The 21,512-nt window shown below is 41.3% G+C and overlaps 1 protein-coding gene across 1 annotated transcript in view; it reads left to right on the top strand.

The window, feature by feature from the left end:
• The window catches only part of CD38 (CD38 molecule), a 36,569-nt gene that overhangs the window by 5,019 nt on the left and 10,038 nt on the right, over nt 1-21,512 (top strand). The window contains exons 2-3 of the mRNA XM_060085032.1: nt 14,312-14,441; nt 16,311-16,446. Coding sequence (XP_059941015.1) covers nt 14,312-14,441; nt 16,311-16,446 — 266 coding nt within the window. The remainder of the gene's footprint in view (nt 1-14,311; nt 14,442-16,310; nt 16,447-21,512) is intronic.

The following is a 21,512-nucleotide window of genomic DNA, read 5'->3' as shown; positions in this document are numbered from 1 at the left end:
CATATTCTAGACTTGTACTGATGGACATTTAGGTTGTTTTAAAACTTTTGCAATATATTGCAAACCATGCTGCAATAAAATACTTGGAGATGTAAGATAGAATCCTAGAAGCAGAATCACTAAGTCAAAAAATATACCATTTTACATTTTGAAAACATAGCCAGATTTCTCTTTATGAGGCAATTCTCTTCATGAGGCAATGAGAGTTTATTTCCTCATACGTTCACTACACAAGATGTTTTCAAACTTTCTGATTTTTGCCAATCTGATAAGGGAAGATGTTACTGAATTTTAATTTTAATTTGTATTTGTTTTGTGGTTTTGCCCTGTAGAATAACCTTTGCTTTTTCCACTTATCAATAGGTTTTGGTGATTTCGATTACATTATTTTAGAGATTTATTCATGTTGCTATATGAGCACTAGTTCATTAATTTTAACTGCTGTGTAGTACCCTGCTGAATGATTGTAACCTACACTTATTAACAGATTCCCTTATTCTCAGTTTTTGCTGACATACACAATGCTAAAACATACATGTCTACTTGCGCTTATGATTTTTTTCTAAGATGTTTACCTAGAGGCAGAATTCCAAATTCATAGAGTATGTCATTTTCACCTTTACTGGGTGTATTAATTTGCTAGAGCTGTCATAACAAAATACCACAAACTGGGTGGCTTAAACAGTGGACATTTATTGTCTCACACTTCTGGAGGCCAGAAGTCTGAAATCAAGGTGTCAGAAGTGTTGGCTCTTTCTGAGGGCTGTGAGGAAGACTCTGTTACCTGACTCTCTCATTTCTAGAAGCCTCGGGCATTCCTTGCCTAGCAGATGATGTTCTTTCTGTGTCTTCACATGTTCTTCCTTCTGTGTGTGTCTGTCTCTGGATCCAAGTTTCCTCCTTTTCTAAGGACACTGGTCATATTGGATTAAGGGTCACCCTTACTCTCATCTTAACCTGATCTTCTGCAAAGATCTTATTTCCAAATAAGGTCACATTCTGAGGGACTGGGAGTTAGGACTTCAACATCTTTTAGGGGACACAATTTAGCCCATAACAATGGGTGTACCAATTAAGATGCTTTTGGCTGCAAGTAAAAGAATACTCAACTATAAGAGGTTTAAAGCAAGAGATTTTTTATATATACACATGACAAGATATCAGAATTGGGGTGGTCCTTGGTAGATTCATCAGCTCACTGATGGCCCAGGACCTTTCACTCCTCCATCTCCCTAGGGTGGCTTTCATCCTTGAGCTTCTTGTCACAAGGTGGCATCTGCAGTTCCAGGCATTATGTCCTTAGAGAGTGATACCCAGGAACAGAGAGCAGGAGGATGGGCAAGAGTGCCCTCCTTGCAAGTCTCTTTATCAGGGAATAGCATCTTTCCCAGAAGCCCTTCTCAACTGCCTCTGTGCTTCCCCTTGAATCTCATTAGCCAGAATTGGCTCACATGGCTGCCCAAACTGTAGAGGAGGCTTGCGAAGTGAGTATTTGATATTTGGAATCACTATAATAGGAGACATGCTTTGTCAGTAGGGAAGAAGGGTGAGGAATATCTATTTGGGTTGGGAAGCAACAGTGTCTGCCACATTACATATGGCCAAACAGGGCTCCAACTCTGTGGTATCAACTTCCTTTCACAAAAGCAGTGTGAATTTACTGTTTGTTACTGTACCTCCTCACCAGCACTTGGAATTGTCAAACAATTTTACTTATCTCTTTGTGGCTCTAATTTTTGTTTCCCTGATTACTAACATAATTGATCATTTTTTAATGTGTTAATTGGTATTCTGGTTTCTTTTGTGAAATGCCTATTTTTGTCTTTTGACTGTTTTTGTATTGAATTGTTTTTCTTCTTTATACATTCAGGATTCTAATTTTTTGTCAGTTATGTGGATTGCAAATATGTTCTCCCAATCTGTGGTTTGACTCTTGACTTTATTTATTGGGTCCTTTGTCTTACTGAAGATTTTAATGTAATCATATTTATCTTTTATAGTTGTGCCTTTTGTGTGTTATTTAAGAACTTATTTTCTACCAGAGGCAACAAAATTGTCACATATAATCTAAAAATATTAAATGTTTGATTTTCATTAAGCGTTTTATCCATATGGAATATATTTTTGTGTGTGGTATAAAGTAGGAACCTAATTTCATTTTTTTCCCTACAGATGGATAGTCAGTTGTGCGAGTACCAATTATCAAATAATCCATCCTTTATCAAGGGCTTTATAATGCCATTTCTGTTGCATATCAGGTCTATCAGTTCACTTCTGGGCTCTAATCTGTTTTATGATCTATTTTTCTCTATACCACTCCACATTGTTTAAATTACTAATGTCTTGACATTGAGTAGGGTACCTCTACCTTCTGTTAGTAGACATTATTTTACATTTTTTGGAAGTTTATATAAACAGAATCACATACTACATACTCTTGTCTCTAGCTTCTTTCATGTTTTTGGCATAATATATTTGAATTCACCCATGTTGTTGTATGTATTAATAGTTCCTTCCCTTTTATTGATGAATAGTAGTCCATTGTTTGTATATACCACAAGTTGTTTATCCGTTCATCTGTTGATGGGCATTTGGCTTATATTCACTTTTTGGATACAGTATTATGAATAAAGCTCCTATGAATATTAGTGTACAAGTTACTGTGTGGACACGTGGTTTCATTTTTCCTGGGTAAATGCTCAAAAATGAAATAGCTGAACCATGTAGTTTAGCTATTTAAGAAACTACTAAACTGTTTCACAAGGTAATTGTATAGTTTTATGTGTTCATTATCAGGGTATGAATATTCTAGTTGTTACTCTTCCTTGCTAGAAGTGTTCTGATGGGTTTGCAGTGGTTTTTTTTTTTTTTTTTTTTTCCTTTTCCTCTGTGGTACGCGGGCCTCCTACTGCTGTGGCCTCTCCCATTGCGGAGCACAGGCTCTGGATGCGCAGGCTCAGTGGCCATGGCTCACGGGCCCAGCCGCTCCGCGGCATGTGGGATCTTCCTGGACCGGGGCATGAACCCGTGTCCCCTGCATCGGCAGGCGGACTCTCAACCACTGCACCACCAGGGAAGCCCTGCATGGTATTTTAATGGTGGTTTTAATTTGCATTTTCCTCATGGCTAATGATGTTGAACATTATCTCATGGGCTTATTGAAGCATGAATTCAAATCTTTTCCCAATCTTAAAAAAAAATTAGGTTTTAGTTCTTATCATTGAGTTGTAGGTGGTTTATATATTCTGAATACAAGTCTTTTATCAGATGTATCCTGAAAATATTTACCTCCACTTTATGACTTGCCTTTTCATCTTCTTAAATGGATTCTTTTAAAAAACAAAGTTTGGGGCTTCCCTGGTGGCGCAGTGGTTGAGAGTCCGCCTGCTGATGCAGGGGACACAGGTTCGTGCCCCGGTCCGGGAAGATCCCACATGCCGCGAAGCAGCTGGGCCCGTGAGCCATGGCCGCTGAGCCTGCGCATCTAGAGCCTGTGCTCCGCAACGGGAGACGCCACAACAGTGAGAGGCCCGCGTACCGCAAAAAAAAAAAAAAAAAAAAAAAAAAAAAAAAAAAAAAAAAAAGTTTGTTTTTTAAATCTTTATACGGTCCAACTTGTTCATTTTTTCTTATATAACTGTGCTTTAGGTCTTTGATCCATTTCTAGTTAATTTTGTGTATAGTGTGAAATAAGGGTAAATTTCATTTTTTTTCACATATGAAAAACCTATTTGCTGTAGTATCATTTATTGACAAAGCTTTCTCTTCCCCACTGAATCTCTTTGACTCCTTTCCTGAAAGTCAGTTGACCATGTCTGAGTCAATTCCAGGTGCCATAACAGAACACCACAGACTGGGTGGCTTATGAACAACAGAAATTTATTTCTCACAGTTCTGGAGGCTGAAAATCCAAGATCAAGATGCCAGCAGATTCAGTGTCTGCTGAGAACCTACTTCCTAGTTCAAAGATGGCCACCTTCTCTCTGGGTCTTCACATGGAGGAAGGGAGGAGGGAGCTCTCTGGATCTCTTTTATAAGGATGCTAATCCCATTCATGATGGCTCCACTCTCATAACCTAATTACCCCAAATGCCTCATCTCCAAATGCTATCACCTTGGGAAATAGATTTCAACTTACAAATTTTGGGGGACACAAAATTCACTCTACAGTACCATGTATGTATGGGTTTCTTTCTGAACTCTCTGTTCTATTTCCTTGATCTATAGCTACCCTTTCACAACTCTTATATTGTCTAGATCACTGAAGCTCTTTAGCAAGTCTTGAAGCCAAATAATATAAGTCCTCCAGCTTTTTTTTCCTTTGATTGCTTTGGCTAGCTTGTATTTTCACATAAATTTTAGAATCAACTTGCCAGTATTTTTAACAAAGCATGCTGAAATTTTGATTTGTGATTTGCTAACATCTTAATATTGAGCCTTCCAACCCATGAATATGGGATATCTCTCTATTTCCTTAGTCATTTAAAAATTTCTCTCGGCAATGTTTTGTTTTCAGAGTACAAGTCTTGCATATAGTTTGTTAAATTTATGGCTCAATATTTCCCATTTTTGCATTCCTATAATTATATATATGTATATATCCCACTTGGATATAATATGTAGAATATAATTTTAATATATAGTATATAATATGTAGCATTTCATATATAGCATATGTTATAATATATACTACATAGTATATTATGTATCCTGATCAATACCTCAACCCAAAGCCTTCTCGATCTCAGTTAAAGGCAACCCCATCCTTCCAGTGTCTCAGGCCCCAAGCCCTGGAATTATCATTGACTCCTTATTTCTCAAACACCATGCATCCTATCTGTTAGGAAATTTACAATGAATCAAGAATCTATCACTTCTCACCATCACCACTGCTACCACCCTGGTCCAAATCACTATGGGCACTTGCCCGGATTACTGGTCTACCGTTCTCTGCCTGTTCCCTCTTTCAGACTATATTCAACAAAGCAGTCAGAGAAATCTTTTGAAACTTAAGTAATATCATGTACCTCCTGTGCTCAGTATCCTCTATGGCTCCTCAGTTCACCATGAGTAGAAGCTTATGAAACTCTGCTCAGTGGGACAGCATCACTTTTCTGACCTCATTTCTATCTATTGTCCACCTTGCTCACTCTGCTCCAGCCACACTGGCTTCTCTACTGTTTCTTGAACACACCAGGCACTCGGGCTGTTGGGAAGGTTGTTCCTTCTGCCCAGAAAGCTGTTTGCTTGGATGTCTGTATGACTAAGTTCTTTGCTTCCTTCAATTCTTTGCTGAAAGGTCATCTACTATCCTCCTTGTTTAATGCCAAAAACAGACACCTCCTCCCCCATAACCTCTGACACCCTTATCCTATTCTATTTTTCCTTTTTTTAATAGAATTTATAAATTTCTAGGATACTCTACAACATTAATGATCTTTATTGTCAGTCTTGCTGAAAATTGGTTTATTGTCAGTCTTGCTCTGGTAGAATGGAATTCTCACAGGACAGAGACCCTTGTGTATTTTGTTCACTGGTGTATATTACTTACTCATAAATGCGCCTGGAACATAGTATATGCTCAATAAATATTTGCCAGATTGATGAATCAATGATTTCTGAGCTTTCCTTCAGCCGGAAGAGTCTGATTTTAAGATCCTACTTAGGGAAGTCCTAATTGCCTCAGTGAACCCTGACAATTACTCCCTTCTTCCACTAGGTGGCAGTCTTCACCTTCAATGCAGGCTTCCAGTAGCCTCAAGTTTGAGACTTCATAGCTGAGTTAACCTGTGCGTTTTCTTTGGTACAAGACAAGCTGCCCCGCAGGACATAACAGCAGGAAAATTCACAGACTGAGTGTAATTACCCCTTGAGATTCAAGTGCTTTTAGGGAAGAGGATTTGGGATGTGAACACTTTCCCCAGGGAGCAACACATTACGAAAGTGATGTTGCTGCATTGATGGGGACTTTGAAATATAATTGTCATTTATGGGAAGGATGTAGGTTTAGAGAGAGGTGACATTACAGAGTTATGAAGCCTCAAGTAGGCTGACAACATACAAAATGGATTTAACCACCAAATATATCTTTTTTGGGTTTTTTGTTTGTTTTCTTCGCTTTAGCATAAGACTTTAACGCTTTCTGCCCCATCCCCTCTTATTCCACTTACTTTCTGTCCCTATTCTGGTCTTCAAATTCTCATGTGACCTACAGGGAAACGACAACCCCTCTGGGGTCTTGGGTCCTCCTTTCTGTTAGGACCCACTTCGTTCTGCGGATAGGTAGGGACGTGATTTAACAGTTCCTGTGGGACGCAGCATTGCTTAGCAGGGAGAGCAGAGTTCAGACCTAAGGCAGCTGTGCCACTTGCTGACTGGCTTTGGGCAAGTTACTAAGCTCTGAGCCTCAGTAGCAGGGGATTGTACCCCTACTCCCCGTGGGGCTGGTGTGAGAGTTAAACTGGATGCATACAAGGTGAGCACCAAGCGCAGCGCCTGGGACACAGTGAGTGCTCTGTGGTGTTCGTGCCCCCTCCTTCCTCCTTCTGGCATGACTTCTGGGCACGGGAGACAACCTACCTAGGTGGGTCAGAGGTAGGGAGAAGGGGTGGGAAGTGAACAAGAGGGAATACTCTCGGGGGATAGGTAACGGCATCTGCTGGAAGGAGCTGAGTGGGAGGAAGGGGGAGGACATACCAGTGACCTTGAATCCTGATATCTGTGCCCAGCCTGCATGCATTGAGCCTCCAGGTCACCTGTTAAGGAGGCAAACAGAAAACAGCTGTCAGATTGAGCGTCCAGCTCAACACGGAAAGTTGCTTATTAACAAATCATGTCTTTCAGAAGCTGCTCCGGGAACTTGTCAGGCATAAACACTGATGAAGGGATGATGATTTTTACAGACCTTTCGATTCTGTAATGTCCCATTCAGACTGTGGGTTACCGTCAATACCTCCCCCAAACCCCAAGACCATCCACTACAATGTGGTTGAACAAGGTGGGTGTATTGCTCTTTACAAGAAGACTGAGCGCTCACCATAGGGACCCACAGGGTCAGGGCGGGGCTCTGTCTGAGGATGATAGAAAGGACTTGTAAGATTCAGGCTTATTTTATGAGATTTGGCAAAGGTTCGAGGAGGCTGGCTTTGCTGCCAGGAAGCAGAGGGGAAGGGGGTAATTCTGTGATAGGAAATCTTAATAAATCTTATCTATCATGCTGGAAGAATGAAGCAAAGCTGAAGCTGTAATTGGTAAAGAAGCAGCAGTCACTCATAGGAGCTACAATGAATGGATATTGGGTCACTTCATTTGTGTGTGTGCGGTTTGGACATTGCTTTTGTCTGTTCACATGGAGTGCTGTCATGGTCACACAGTGACCTTACCTGATGTCACTGTCCTGGAGTTGTGGTCCACAGGAGAACACCAAGGCCTTCCTACCAGTGCCAGGCCAGCTTCCACGTGTCAAAGGCTGTTTCTCTTTTTCATCACCACACCGTCTCCACACACATACAACCTGGTGCTCGCTGGGCCCCAGGGAGGAAGGAGCTAAAGTAGCTGGCTTTACTTATTTAGGAAGAGGGATGCCCCTGAGGGAATTAAAGGAAGGCAAGTGAGCTGCTGGGATCTCCTTGACAACTGGCCCTCTGGGCAGATACACTAGTGATATTTGTTAGAATGAAGAGATTTATCTCTTGAATGCCCTCAGCAGGATGTCCTTGGTTAAAGGATCACTGATAGAAAATAAATGCAGTACGTGTGAGGTTTGAGTCCCAGAAAAATCATGGAAGCTATAGAGTGCTCCAGAGAATAAAATGGAGATGCCTCATCACTTCAGTCCTTCTGGCTGTGTGAGGAACCTTGCAAAACCTCATTTGGTAACTTCATCTATCATTCTGGGCCAGGAAGGAGGACAGGATGGACCCTGGGGGCTATACAGGATGCCCCGACCTGTCCTTGCTTTGTCTGAGCTTCTCAATGACCCGTCTCCTTGAAATTATTCACAAAGTTTGATTCTGGGTACAATCTGGGATAAGTGAGAATGTGATCTGACAATCTGATTTTGCTTAAGGATGCAAGGAAGTCTTTAAAGTGGAAAGAAAGATGCCCTGGAAGAGGTGCATGGCCCTAGCCCTCACCTCACCCCATATTTCATGTCATTAGGTCTTGAGAAATGGGTCTGGGTCACCAACACTAAGTCTCCCTGGTGTTGAACTGAGCTAGATGAGGAATGAGAAATGTCACCTCTTGGCCCAGAGATGTGGGAGACGGCACAGAAATGGTAGGTGGCGACCACGGGGGTTTGGACCTGAGCTGTTCCCATGTTCTAAGACCTTCCAAGAGTCTCAAATGCTTGGGCTAACAGCTCAAGCAACTTGAAAAGAAAATGAAAGTTTTGCCATGCTCCCCACTGTAATATATGCTTATTATAGAAACATTCAAAATATAGGGAAGAAAATGTCACAAAGCAACCCTTATACTCCTAGCAACAAGATATTACTATTTTTAAGACATGGTTTGATTACTGTGGGGTTTTTTCCACTTTTTAAAAATTGATTGTAATCATACCAGCTCTTCAGTTAAAAAAAATTAACCTCTTCTTTTCTAGGTTACTTGCATAATACAAGAATCCATTTCTGTTGTAAGCCAACAGAAAAGTATAGGATGAAAGCGGAAATTCCCCTTTATTTCTCTTCCCAGAGACAACTCCACTGATCAGTTTGATGCCATTCTTTTTCTATTTGCCATTCTTTTTCTATTTCTGTAAGTTTAAGCCTACTTTTCCCACTTAATGTAAAATAAACATCACCCAAAGTATTCCAAGCTCTGTATAAAAACTTTGTTCAAAGACTGCTTTATATTCCGCTGAGCACAGGCGCCCTATAAAGCATCTCCTTTTTGTTGGCTACAAATCACTAATTACTCTGGAACCCACCAAAGAAAGCAAAGCCAAAGTCAAAGAGAAACCCACCGAGGTTACAAACATATATCGATTTTGCATGTGTCACAACAATTGGGGGAGAAAACAAAGAAAAATCATTCTCAAAATGAGGATACTGATTCACATTTAATCAAGTTTTTGTTTTTCTTTTTTAAATCTGTTTCTATCCTCAGTAGTAGAAAATGAGAAAATGCTCTACTCATTATTGTGTTTGCAAATTTTAGTGCCTTGGGCAAGCCACCAGTGCTTTAGTTGTAATGCGTTTTGTTCTTTGTCTGCTCTAGACCTTGACATGAGTGCCTTGAAGATAGAAATGGTGTGTATTTATCTTTTTAGCCCTGTGTCTGTTGTGAAGCTAGCAGTAGGCCCTCAGTAAGTATTTGTGGAATGAAAGGATGGGTGGAGGAAGTAACCCAAGTGCCCATGATGGGTGAAGAGATAAACAAACTGTGGTGAATACCTATGATGAAATGTTATTCAGCCTGAAAAAAGAAGGACATTCTGACACATATTACAACATGAACAGACCGTGAGGTAATTATGCTCAGTGAAATAAGCCAGTCACAAAAAGAAAAATATTGTCTGAGTCCACTTATAGGAGGTAACTACAGTCTTCAAATTCATTGAGACAGGAAGTAGGAGGGCTGTTTCCAGGGGTCTGGGAGGAGGTGGGAATGGGAAGCTTTTGGAAAATTACAGGTTCTGCTCTCTTCCCCTTCCCTCATCCTGCCTTGGTTGGTCCAGAGCCAGGCACTGTGTGTTTCCCAAAGCTCTCCAGGGGATCCTCATGTGCGACCAGAGCTCACAGGACCCGGTGACGCCCAACAACCCTCTGGGCCAGGTGACCACGAGGAGGGGCCACAGGCATAGCCTGAGCTCTCAGGAGCAGCCGCTGCGCTCACGATGCCCTTCACAGTGAAGGGCGGGCTGCCCTAGAAGAGTCACAATTAAAGCCTCTAATTTTGGAACAGAGGAACTATTGAAGAGAAGAACGATACTGAAGTCTCAGAAATGGTTCTTACTTCTCCCACGCTGCCTCTTTAGCTAGAGACATCTGCTTCCATCCCCGCAGGACGCAGGGATCCTGAGGCCCTCTGCTTCCTTGAAACCAGGCTGCTTACTCGCAACAGCTTTTGCTTGGCTGCCATTTGATTTGATGGAACGGTGCTCTACCCAGGGGGACAAAAATGAGGACTGTGGGCTTTGCAAATAAAAATAACTAAATTAAGGCACATTTTTCCAGCCACACTTGTGAACTTGAGGCCCATGTCTGCAATGACATGTATGAATGAGTACTGCTGACATCTCTGTACCCTCTGTCCTAATTTCTTTTTATTTTTATCTATCTATATTTCTTTTTTTTTTTTTTTTTTTTTTTTGGCTGTGCAGCGTTGTATGTGGAACCTTAGTTCCCTGACCAGGGATCCAACCCGCGCCCCCTGCAGTGGAAGCGTGGAGTCCTAACCACTGGACCTCCAGGGAATTCCCTCTATCTTTCTTTCTATCCATCTATCTTTCTATCTATCTACCAATTAAAATGCTTATTGCTCATCCACGGTGAAATGTTTACTTTTGATTTTTTAAAAATTTTTGTTGAAATATAGTTGATTTTCAATGTCGTGTTAGTGTCAAGTGTACAGCAAAGCGATTGCTTATATATGTATAGACATATATTCTTTTTTAGATTCTTTTCCATTATAGGTTATTACAAGATATTGAGTATAGTCCCCTGTGCTATACAGTAGGTCCCTCTTGGTTGTCTATTTTATTTCTAGTAGTGTGTATATTTTAATCCCAAACTCCAAATTTATCCCCCCACCCAGATTTTAAGGATGAAAAGTGGCTTCATAAAGCCTGCCCCCAACCTTCTCATCACCTCTCCCCATTTCCTCTTACTTTTGGGGCATGTAGGAGGCTCTGGTCTCAGACAGTGAAAGGGAAGATGGGTGAGTTGTAAACTCTTCCAAGGTCTGTTTCAACTCTGATGTTCTAAACTCTGCTCCTTCTAAACAAGGAACTCTGTTTAATTTTTTTTTTTTTTTTTTTGCTGTACGTGGGCCTCCCACTGCTGTGGCCTCTCCCGTTGCGGAGCACAGGCTCCGGACGCGCAGGCTCAGCGGCCATGGCTCACGGGCCCAGCTGCTCCGCGCCATGCGGGATCTTCCTGGACCACGGCACGAACCCGCGTCCCCTGCATCGGCAGGCGGACTCTCAACCACTGCGCCACCAGGGAAGCCCTCTGTTTAATTTTTAACCTGGGGTTTCTTGAATTCTTAAGGTAATGTGTCTTGAAGGGGTCTATATACCTAAAAAGCATAAAAGTCTTCTTGGAGGTCTGTGAGTTCTCCCATTTTTGGTGGTGAAAGCATCTGGTACATGGTAGGTGCCCAGCGTGTGGTGCTTTCACTGAACTGCCAGCTTTTTTGTGGTGGAAAATTCTCTTGTCCTTCCACATCAAGGAGATGTCTCTCCTCTTGCACACTTTGTGGCTGAGGAGGGAGGCAGAAGAGTTTACGAGGGAGTTGTTGGGGTCAGAACAGGAAATTCCTGAGAGGGCCACTGCATTACATTAATTGAAGTAAAACATGGTCCTCTAAAGTAAAACAGCCGCCAAACACCTTTGCTCTAAACTTCCCGTGATGGTGCCCCGTAAACTTTGACTGATGTCGAAGTACCTAATGTAAACACATTTTTCTCTTAAATGTATAATGTATGGGCAGAGCCAGGTGGATAATGGTTTCCCGGCAGAGCTTTCACAGGCCAGCAGTGATGCAGGTGAATGGTCCCATGCATGCTGGGGAAGGGGAGGGGCATCCATGAAAGAGCCATGGCCGGGGTACAAGCCAAGTGTTACCTCATTTAATCCCCCAAAACTTCCCAGGCATGAAGTATTCTTATCTCCCCCTTACAGATGAAGATACCAGGCTGGAGCAGTTTAATAGACTGCCCCGTAAGGCTGTAGCCATGTGGGAGGCTCCCACAGATTTGGGGTCCAGTTCCGCTTTACCACTTACTGATCATGTTACCTCGGGCACATTGGTTAAATTCACAGCCTTAAAGTTTCCTCTTTATCAGTAAAATGGGACAATGGTGGTACTTTCCTGGGACAGAGCATGCAGGCTGGTCCCTTCTCTAGAATTAAAACTGTGCTTTCATGATTTTTTTATTCTAAATTTTGGGGTTTTTTTAATTTTATTTTTTAATGCAATTTTTAAAGGTTTCTTTCCACGTACAGTTATTATAAAATATTGGCTATATCCCCATGTTGTACAATACATCCTTGAGTCTACCTTACATCCAATAGTTTGTACCTCCCACTCCCCCACCCCTATATTGCCTGTCCCTCCAACCCACTGGTAACCACTAGTTTATTCTCTGTATCTGTGGGTCTGCTTCTTTTTTGTTGTATTCACTCATTTGTTGCATTTTTTAGATTCCACTTATAAGTGAGATCATACAGTATTTGTCTTTGTCTGACTTACTTCACTTAGCATAATGCCTTCCAAGCCCATTCATATGGCTCCAAATGGCAAAATTTCATTCTTTTTCATGGCTGAGTAATATTCCCTTGTATATGTATACACCACATCTTCTTTACCCATTCATCTGTTGATGGACACTTAGGGCCTTCTATATCTTGGAACTTGTAAATAATGCTGCTATGAACACTGGGGTGCATGTATCTTTTCAAATTAGTGTTTTTTATTTTTTTTAGATATATCCCCAGAAGTGGAATTGCTGGATCATACTGTAGTCCTATTTTTAGTTTTTTGAGAAACCTCTGTACTGTTTTCTGCAGTGGCTGTACCAATTTACATTCCCACTAACAGCGTAGGATGGTTCCCTTTTCTCCACATCCTCACCAACATTTGTTGTTTGTGTTCTTTTTGATGATAGCCATTCTGACAGGTGTGAGGTGATATCTCATTGTGGTAAAACTGTACTTTTTGATGTGGAATGGCCATCAACATTAAAGGCTGCATTTCTCATCTTTCCTTGTAGCAAAGTGTGCCCATGACTACATTTTAGCAAATATGATAAGAGCAAATAGCAAGAACATCTTCTAGCACCTGTCCTTAAAAGGCAGCTGGCACATGCCCATTGCTGCTGTTACTTTTCCCTTCTTTTCCTTCTCCTCCTTTCTTGTCCCCTTTCTTTTCCCTAACCTTTCCTGCTGGCTAGAATGTAGTCATGATGGCTGGAACTGGAGCAGCTATTTTGGACTGAGAAGGTGAGTCTCCAACATACACAGTGTGGCTTTGGTGTAAGGCCCTGTGTCTCACAGGTATCCTCTGATTCCTTGGCTTATCAGGAGGAATAATCCACTCGACTTGGCCAGCCTGAGTTGGGAAGGCAAAAGACCATCTGGAATGGCTGCTTTGTTAGTGCCCTGCAGGGCCAGAGCAGGCTCAGAGGGAATAGAAAACGAGGGGCTCGTCTTTACTCCCCCAGGTTTAGCTACCTGACCTGGTACTGTACTTGGGATGCTGGGTCCAAAGGCTGGAGTTTGTCCTGATAACCGTGTCTGAGCACTCTCAGTGGAAACCCACTTCCTTCCCCCCAGGAAATGATGGGCTCAGGTGCACTAGTTAACACAGGCACAGAAAGGGAGGTCCAGCTGCAATCTTCTCCAGCATCCCTCCCTCCCCTCCATCTCTGCTGCTTCGCCAGCCTGCCTTTTCAATGCCAGGGGCTGTTTGGAGAGGACCTGGGGTTGGAATTCCTATTTCAGAGACTTTGCTCCATCTTTGGGGCTGGCACAGAGTTTTTCAGAGTGACATTTTCAAAAACAAAAATCAGATGAGGCCACTTCCGTGCTTAAAACTATCCACTGCCTTCCCATGGTAATTAGGTAAAATTTGAAATTGTTTCCTTGTCTGAAAGACTGATTATTTTTGTTGATTTCTCACCACCTCTCCCTTTGTTCTTTTCTCACTTCCTCAAAATCAGCAAGTTCTTTTCTGCCTCAGGGCCTTTGCACTTGCAGAACCCTCTGTCTGGAATGCACTCCTTCTCAACATTTAGTCTCAGGGAGCCCTCTCCAGATCAGCCTCACTAAAGTGGTCATTGCTTCAATATTCCCCACTGATTTCCTGCATACTTATCATAATCCATACTTATTTCATTAGCTTATCTGCTTGTTTGTATACTGCCTGTCTCTCTAACCAGAGAGTAAGCCCCACGAGTGCAGGGACCTTGTAGGGCAGGGAGGGTGATGCTCATCTCATAAAACTGTTGTACACGAGACGTGATGATGTATATGAACCACTTACTTGGCACACAGACTTTTTTGGGGGGGTAATTATGCTCTAAACATATGTTTGAAATCTAATTATTCATCTTTTATTTTATTTCCCATGTTTTATCTCAAAGAGATGGAGACTGCCAAAAGATCAGGGAGGCATTCAGGAATGCATTTATCTCTAAGGACCCCTGCAGTGCGACAGAGGAAGACTACCACCCACTGATGCAGCTGGTGAATCAAACTGTGCCTTGTGACAAGGTAACTGGGTCAAGTTATGGATTTAAAAACTGAAGATAAAAGTTAAAGGGAAGAGGTCAGGGGGCCACATTTTGACAAGGATGAGGGAAGAGGAAAATCTGTATATTAGGATGTAGTCATGGTTGGCAGGGAGGGAGCTTGGGGTCCATTGGGAGACCAGGATGTCATTGGGATTTAGAACATCTGGGGACTGGAGGTAAGAGAGAGAACTGGGGACAGAGAAAGAGGAAAGGAGAGTTAGCCAAAAATCAGGCAAAACAAACCAAACATGGGGCTTCCCTGGTGGTACAGTGGTTGGGGGTCCGCCTGCCGGTGCAGGGGACACGGGTTCGTGCCCTGGTCCAGGAGGATCCCACGTGCCTGGGCCCGTGAGCCATGGCAGCTGGGCCTACGTGTCCGGAGCCTGTGCTCCGCAAAGGGAGAGGCCACAACAGTGAGAGGCCTGCGTACCAAAAAAAAAAAAAAAAAAAAATCCTAACACAAACCCCAACCCAATCCAAACAAAAATAATCCACCTTATAGAATTGCAAAACTCTCCCTGACCTCCAATTGTGATGATGATGATGATGATAACAGTGCCATTTTGCATGTGCTGAGTGCCTTTTTTTGCTTACAAAGTACTCTCTGAACCCTTATCCTGTTTGTTAGGTTTTCACAGTCAACTTGTGGAATAGGTAGGTCAGACATCAGCAATCCCATTTCACTAGAGAGAAAACTGAGGCTTGGCAAGTTTAGGTGACCAGTGATTACTCAAGTTTGATGGTCTTGAAAGTGACTAGTTGAAATGTAAATGGCCCAAGATTTAGAGCCATAGAGGCCTGGGTTTTAATACATTACTTATACTGGAAAACATCTGAAATGGAGTGCATCTTTTCTAAAGTCAGTGTTTAAGGTGAACAATCAATGTGCCCCAAATCATCTTCACGAAGCCCTTAAGACAGCCACAAATTACAGTCTCCTCCCATTGTTAGAGCTGGAGCGACTATGGAGCTCTGGTGGGTACACCAAGCCCAAAGCCCAACACAGAGTAGCTGCTGGTAAATCATCACCAGGGGACACTGGCTGAATAAGTGACTGCCCACAGACACGGGACAAACACCTTATTTGCATTGTCTCATTTCATCTCAGCATCTCAGGGGTTCCTTACAATTATTATCAATACCTTTTACAGATGGGGAATGTGAGGCTTAGCAATTCTTTGGTTGTCCGTGGTCAGACAGTCAGTGAGCAGTGATGCTGGGTTTCATAAGGCAGCATGACTCCAGGGCCCCGGCTTCAAACCTCCACTGCCTCCTACTAAGAATGAACAGATCCATGGAGCAGAAGATTGTTCTGAAATTTGACTTTCTGCACCTTTACAAGGGACCCTGCAAAAACTCACTGTATTTGTTCTTTTCCTTTTTTTGTAAGGGGATAGGGGAGATTTCGGGAAAAAAAGCAGGGGTTATGGAGCTATTTAAGAATCAAAGTGCACTTTTCCCAGAAAATAGCGCTTAGAAAAAATTGTTTTGCCGAGAACTTTAGGAATTTGGAACTACCTAATGCCTCCCCCAGATGTGTTTGGAGCTTAGGTTTATTATAAGATTTTGATCAGTGGCTTTCAGACTTTTTTCCCTGCAATCCAGAACAATAACTTTATTTTACATCATGACCTAGAGAACACACACACACACACACACCCTCCACACACGTACTCTCTCTCATTCTCACACACAGAGATCCGTGAAACCCGCAACACCTACTCTTACTATAGGTGATTTATTCTGATGTTTCCTATGTTTTCTTTCATTTAAAAAGATGCAAATTCTGTGGAGTTTTTTTGACTTAGTAAATTGATCTCAATAATAGATTGTGTTTATTCTCTTTTAGACAGTCTTTTGGAGCAAATCAAAGGAGTTGGCGCATCAGTACACGAAGGTCCAGCGAGAGATGTTCACCCTGGAAGACACACTGCTGGGTTACATTGCAGATGACCTTAGCTGGTGTGGAGATGCAGGCTCTTATGGTGAGGACCTGGTCCATTTGGGGTCGCCTGGGGACGTGCAGGGTGCAGGAGCCCTGAGCTCTGCTAGGGACCCCAGAAGGTCAGTGTGGAGGAAGGAGTCACAGGTGCCCACCCTGATGGCATCTATACCCTTAATGACAACTCAGGCTCATGTAAAACAGCATTCCGTAGACCAACTCATGTCTTCTAGAAAAATTGACTTCAGAGTTTAGGGCTGTTCATGCTTCCTGATTTCCTCCTTTCTGAGTGCAAGAGTAGCCTGCTTCTGAATTGTTGGTGTTTTACTTTCTATAAAGGCATCATTCAGGACCAAAGAATTCTAGAACAGAATGAGGCCTCCCAGGGAACCAGGCCAAGGTCCTTGTTCCACAGAACAGCTGTAGGGACCACATGCTGGGCTTCTCTGTGTCTAGGGCCAGTGTGTGGCTTTGCCATTGATCAGAGGTCACCTTCCTTGCCCAGAAAGACCCAGAACACCTCACTGTGGGAAGATGTTTTCTACTGAGAAAGCCTGATTAAGCTCATTTCACTTCTTTTTTCTTTCTCTTTTTATTTATAATGTGGATATTTTTACTTTATATAGTTTTATTCTTATTTTTATTGCTTTTGACTATTTAAAAAAACTTATTGTAGTAGCTTCTTCAACCCAGATTTGCATTATTTCCAATTACAAAAAAGATGTACTCTTAATTGAAAAATACTTGCATATACAGAAATGCATCAAAGTAAAAAGTAAAAATTCCATTTCCCCCACTCCTCAATTTTCATGCTCCTTCCCAAAGGGGGACTGTTGTCAACAATTTGGTACATACCCTGCATTTCCCTACGCTCATATAAATACATACAGATCTTCCTTATGTCCCCATAAACCCATCATAAGTTGAAAATATCATAAGTCAGGAATGCGTTTAATCCACCTAGCCTACTGAACATTGTAGCTTGGCCTAGCCTACCTTAAATGTACTCAGAACACTTCCATTAGCCTATAGTTGGGCAAAATCACCTAACGCAAAGCCTATTTTATAAGGTGTTGAATAGCTTATGTTATTTGTTGAATACTGTACTGAAAGTGAAAAGCAGAATGGTTGTCTGGGTGTAGAGTGGTTGTATGTGTCTTGGTTATTTATCCACCGGCTGGCGTGGCTGCCTGGGAACTATGGCTCACTGCCACTGCCCAGCATCACGAGAGAGGATCAGACCCCATATCACCACTCTGAGAAGAGATCAAAATTCAAAATTCAAATGATGGTTTCTACTGAATGCATATCGCTTTCACACTGTCAAAAAGTTGAAAAATCCTAAACCCAAGCACCACAAGTCGCGGACAGTCTGTATCTTTGAAATGTACACATACCGTTTTGCAACTTGCTTTATTCATTTAAAGTTAGTAGGTATAAATACAGTCATATTTTTTTAAAAGGCCTCATCTTATGTGCTGTATGGACATACCATAATTTATTTGAACAACCTACGATTGATGGACGTTTAGGTTTTTCAGATGTTTTTGCTGTTACCACCACCATTGCAAGACGCACTTTTGTACACGCACATGCGTGCACACACACACAGGCATGCTTGTGGAAGTATTTCTGAAAGATAAATGTCTATGAGTGGAATTTCAGTGTGGAATAAATTGTGGTAGAAACTGACAAATTGTTATTCAAAAGGTGGTAACAATTTATACTCTCAAAATATATGAGATAATCTGTTTACCCAGACCCTCACCAATACTGGACATTAATACTTTAAAATGTCTTGCCATTTTGATAAAGAAATAATACCTCGGCTTATTTTTGCATTTCTTTTACTGTGAAGCTGAGTATATTTGTATATTTAATGGTGGATATTTCTATTTCTATTGTAAACTGGCAGTTCGCATATATTAATCCTTTTTATTGGGATGTCTATTATTTTCTTATTTATAGAAGTTCAATATAAATTAACAATAGTAGCTACTACTTATGGGCCGTTGTTCTATGTGCTATGTGAATATTCACTCATTTAATCCTTCACAGCCCCTGTGATGATCTCATTGTACAAAGGAGGAGTCTGAGGCACAGGGCTGTTAAGTAAGTTGCTGGCTAGTGAGTGGCAGAGCTGGGAGAGACCCACGATTACTGGCTGTAGAACACGTGTTCTTAGCCACGTGTCATCCTGCCTGTTTTCTGGCACAAAGGTGGCAAATCTATTTTTCTCAGTTTCTGTTTTTTTCTAATACTGTTTATATTGTCTTTTGCCATACAGAAATTCAATAAATCTGTCTATCCTTTCCTATTTGGCTGTTGGGTTTCATATTTTGCTTAAATTTTTCTTACTCAAGATTGGAGAGTTTTCTATATTTTCATCTATGTTTTTATTTTGTAACTTTTCAATTAATCTTTAATCCAGACTCTTTCCACCTAGAAATATGACATATAAATATATCTCTCCATTTACTCTTTTTCTTTTTGGTTAACTTTTATAGTTTTCGTCATATTTCTTGCTTTCCTTTTTAAATTTCTCTTATTGCAAGATAGCCTTTCAAGGTCATTCATTTAACCCTTTTAGCTTAAATGTATTTCCTATAAACTTTGCTTTTAGTTTTATTTTTCAATATACCACGTCAGTTCTTTCTTAAAAAAGATTGGAGAAATAAAAAAATCTATTTCTCATCAGTTTACCTTTTAGAGTTCTTTATTTTTGCTTTCTTTTCAACTGAATCCTGTATAGGTTGTTTATTCTGTCTACTTCCTTCTCCTTTGGCCTCAATTTTTATTGATTTTAACCTCTTTTCTTTATTTTATTTGCTGTCTTTCTGGTTCCAAATTTTTTTATTTTAATTGTTCTATTGTCTGGCTTAAACACTTTTTCCTTAATTTTTTTCTACCTTAGTTTTGTCTTGTTTACTTGTTTTATTATGAAAGTCATAGTTTCTGTTATAACCTTCTAATCTCTCTCTCTTTTTAAACTTCTTATTCTGCTTTTTTATATGCTTAATTTCTCTTACTTTATTGTAAAATTTCTCTCCTTTTCTTTTTCTCTGTGACGTTCAAATTTTATTTAATGGGCAGGTGGCAAGTGGGAGCATCCTTGTGGGGAGAGGGTAGGAGAAACTCAGAGACTTCTCTCCAGATATGGTTGTGAAGATAAAAGAGCTTTATGTTCATGAAAACCTATGAACAGGGGCACCTTTGTAGCACCTTACAAAATTATGTTCATTTCATCATCGTCAACATTTTTGCCTCTGTTGGAGATGATTCAAATTTATCTTTTGACTCCGCAGTAATTATTTACATCTGTACATGGATTTTTTTTCTAATTTGTGCTGTTTTGTTTTTAATGCATTTAATTATTATAAAAACTCCCAGGATTACTTCCTCATCCCCGGAAGTGTTTCTGATCTAGAACTTTCTTTCTGGTCATCGGCAGTCAAGACCACTTCTGTGGTTATATTAGTTTCCTGCGGCTGCCATAACGAAGTACCACATATTGGGTGGCATTAAAACAATAGAAATTTATTTTCTTACAGTTCTGGAGGCTAGAAGTCCTAGATCAAGATGTTGGCTGGGACGTGTTCTTTCTAAAGGCTCCAGGGGAGAGTCCTTTGCCTCTTCTAGCTTCTGGTATTTGCTGGCAACCCTTGGTGTTCCTTGGTTCACACCGGTCCCTGCCTCCATCTTCACTTGGCTGTCTTCTCCCTGTGCGTCTTCACAGAGCCTTCCTTTTGTGCTTGTCTGTCTCTGTGACCAAACTTCCCTTTCTTATAAGGACAGCAGTCTTATTGGATTAGGACCCACCCACCCTAATGATCTCATTTTGACCTGATTACATCTGCAAACACCCTTTTCCAAAAAAAAGATCACATTCCCAGGTACTGGGGGTTAGGACTTCAACATAACTTTTTGGGGTACACGATTCAACCTATAACAAAGTGGAAGTAGAAAGATGGGTATTTGTGCAGGGTCAGCTGTACACATACCCACAGAGGAAATAGGTGGCTGCCACATGCCTGAATTCTGGGACACCGAGAAAGGGTTCCAGGGCTTCTCACCCCGCACTTCCCCTACCTGCTGGATGATGCAAAGTTGAGGTGAGACAATCCCAGACTCTGCCTTCATTCTCACTCCATCCTCCTCTGCCATACCCAATCTGTCACCAACCTAGTCATTTCCCTAGCAGTTCATCCTTTCTTTCCTGTGCCTGTTACAACTGCCTGAATCCAGATCACTAACGCCCCTCCTTTCTTGCTGGACTGTTGTCGGATCCTAACTGCTCACCCCTGACCCCTTTAGGTCAGCCTCCGTCTGGCCACCACAATGGAATTGTTTCTGTCTCTTACTTAAAACCCAAATAGCTCTGTTTGCCTCTAGGATAAAGTCGGAATTCCTTGGCATGGCCTGACCTTTGTCTTTCATATGCCTCATCTTCCATCAATCCCCTCCTCATCCCTTCTACTCTGGCAGTACAAATCTAAACCCGGTGCCTTTGCACATGCTCTCTTGGCATGGAGCCCCTTTCTCTAGCTCGTCTGTCTGAAGACTTCTATTCATCCTTCAAAACCAAGTTCAACATCAACCTTCCCGCATGGTGCTGCACACCACCCCCAACCCAAGTTGCTCTTTCTCTGATTTATTTGATTATAGTGGATCATGTGGCCTCTGAAGGCAGGGCCTTTATCTAATTCATCTCTCTTATCTCCAGGGCCTAACACTCAATAAATGTTTGTGTAGTCAAAAGCAATGGATAAAGCAAATGTGGTATATATATATATATATATATATATATATATATATATATATATCCACATATATGTATATATATATGTATGTACATATATGTGTATATGTGTATATATATGTATATACATATATGTGTATAGATGTGTATAGATGTGCATGTACATATATGTGTACATATATATGTAAATACACACACACAAAACAGAATATTATTCAACCTTTAAAAAGAAGGAAATCCCATCATTTGTGACAACACTGTGAAACTGGAGGACATTATGCTAAGTGAAATAAATCAGACAGAAAAAGGTAGATACTGCATGGTATCACTTATCTGTGGAGTCTGAAAAA

This window comes from Mesoplodon densirostris, chromosome 1 (assembly GCF_025265405.1).
Source record: "Mesoplodon densirostris isolate mMesDen1 chromosome 1, mMesDen1 primary haplotype, whole genome shotgun sequence".
Lineage (NCBI taxonomy): Eukaryota > Metazoa > Chordata > Mammalia > Artiodactyla > Ziphiidae > Mesoplodon > Mesoplodon densirostris.
Note: the sequence above shows the minus strand (reverse complement) of the source record. Positions and strands in the feature narration are given on the sequence as shown.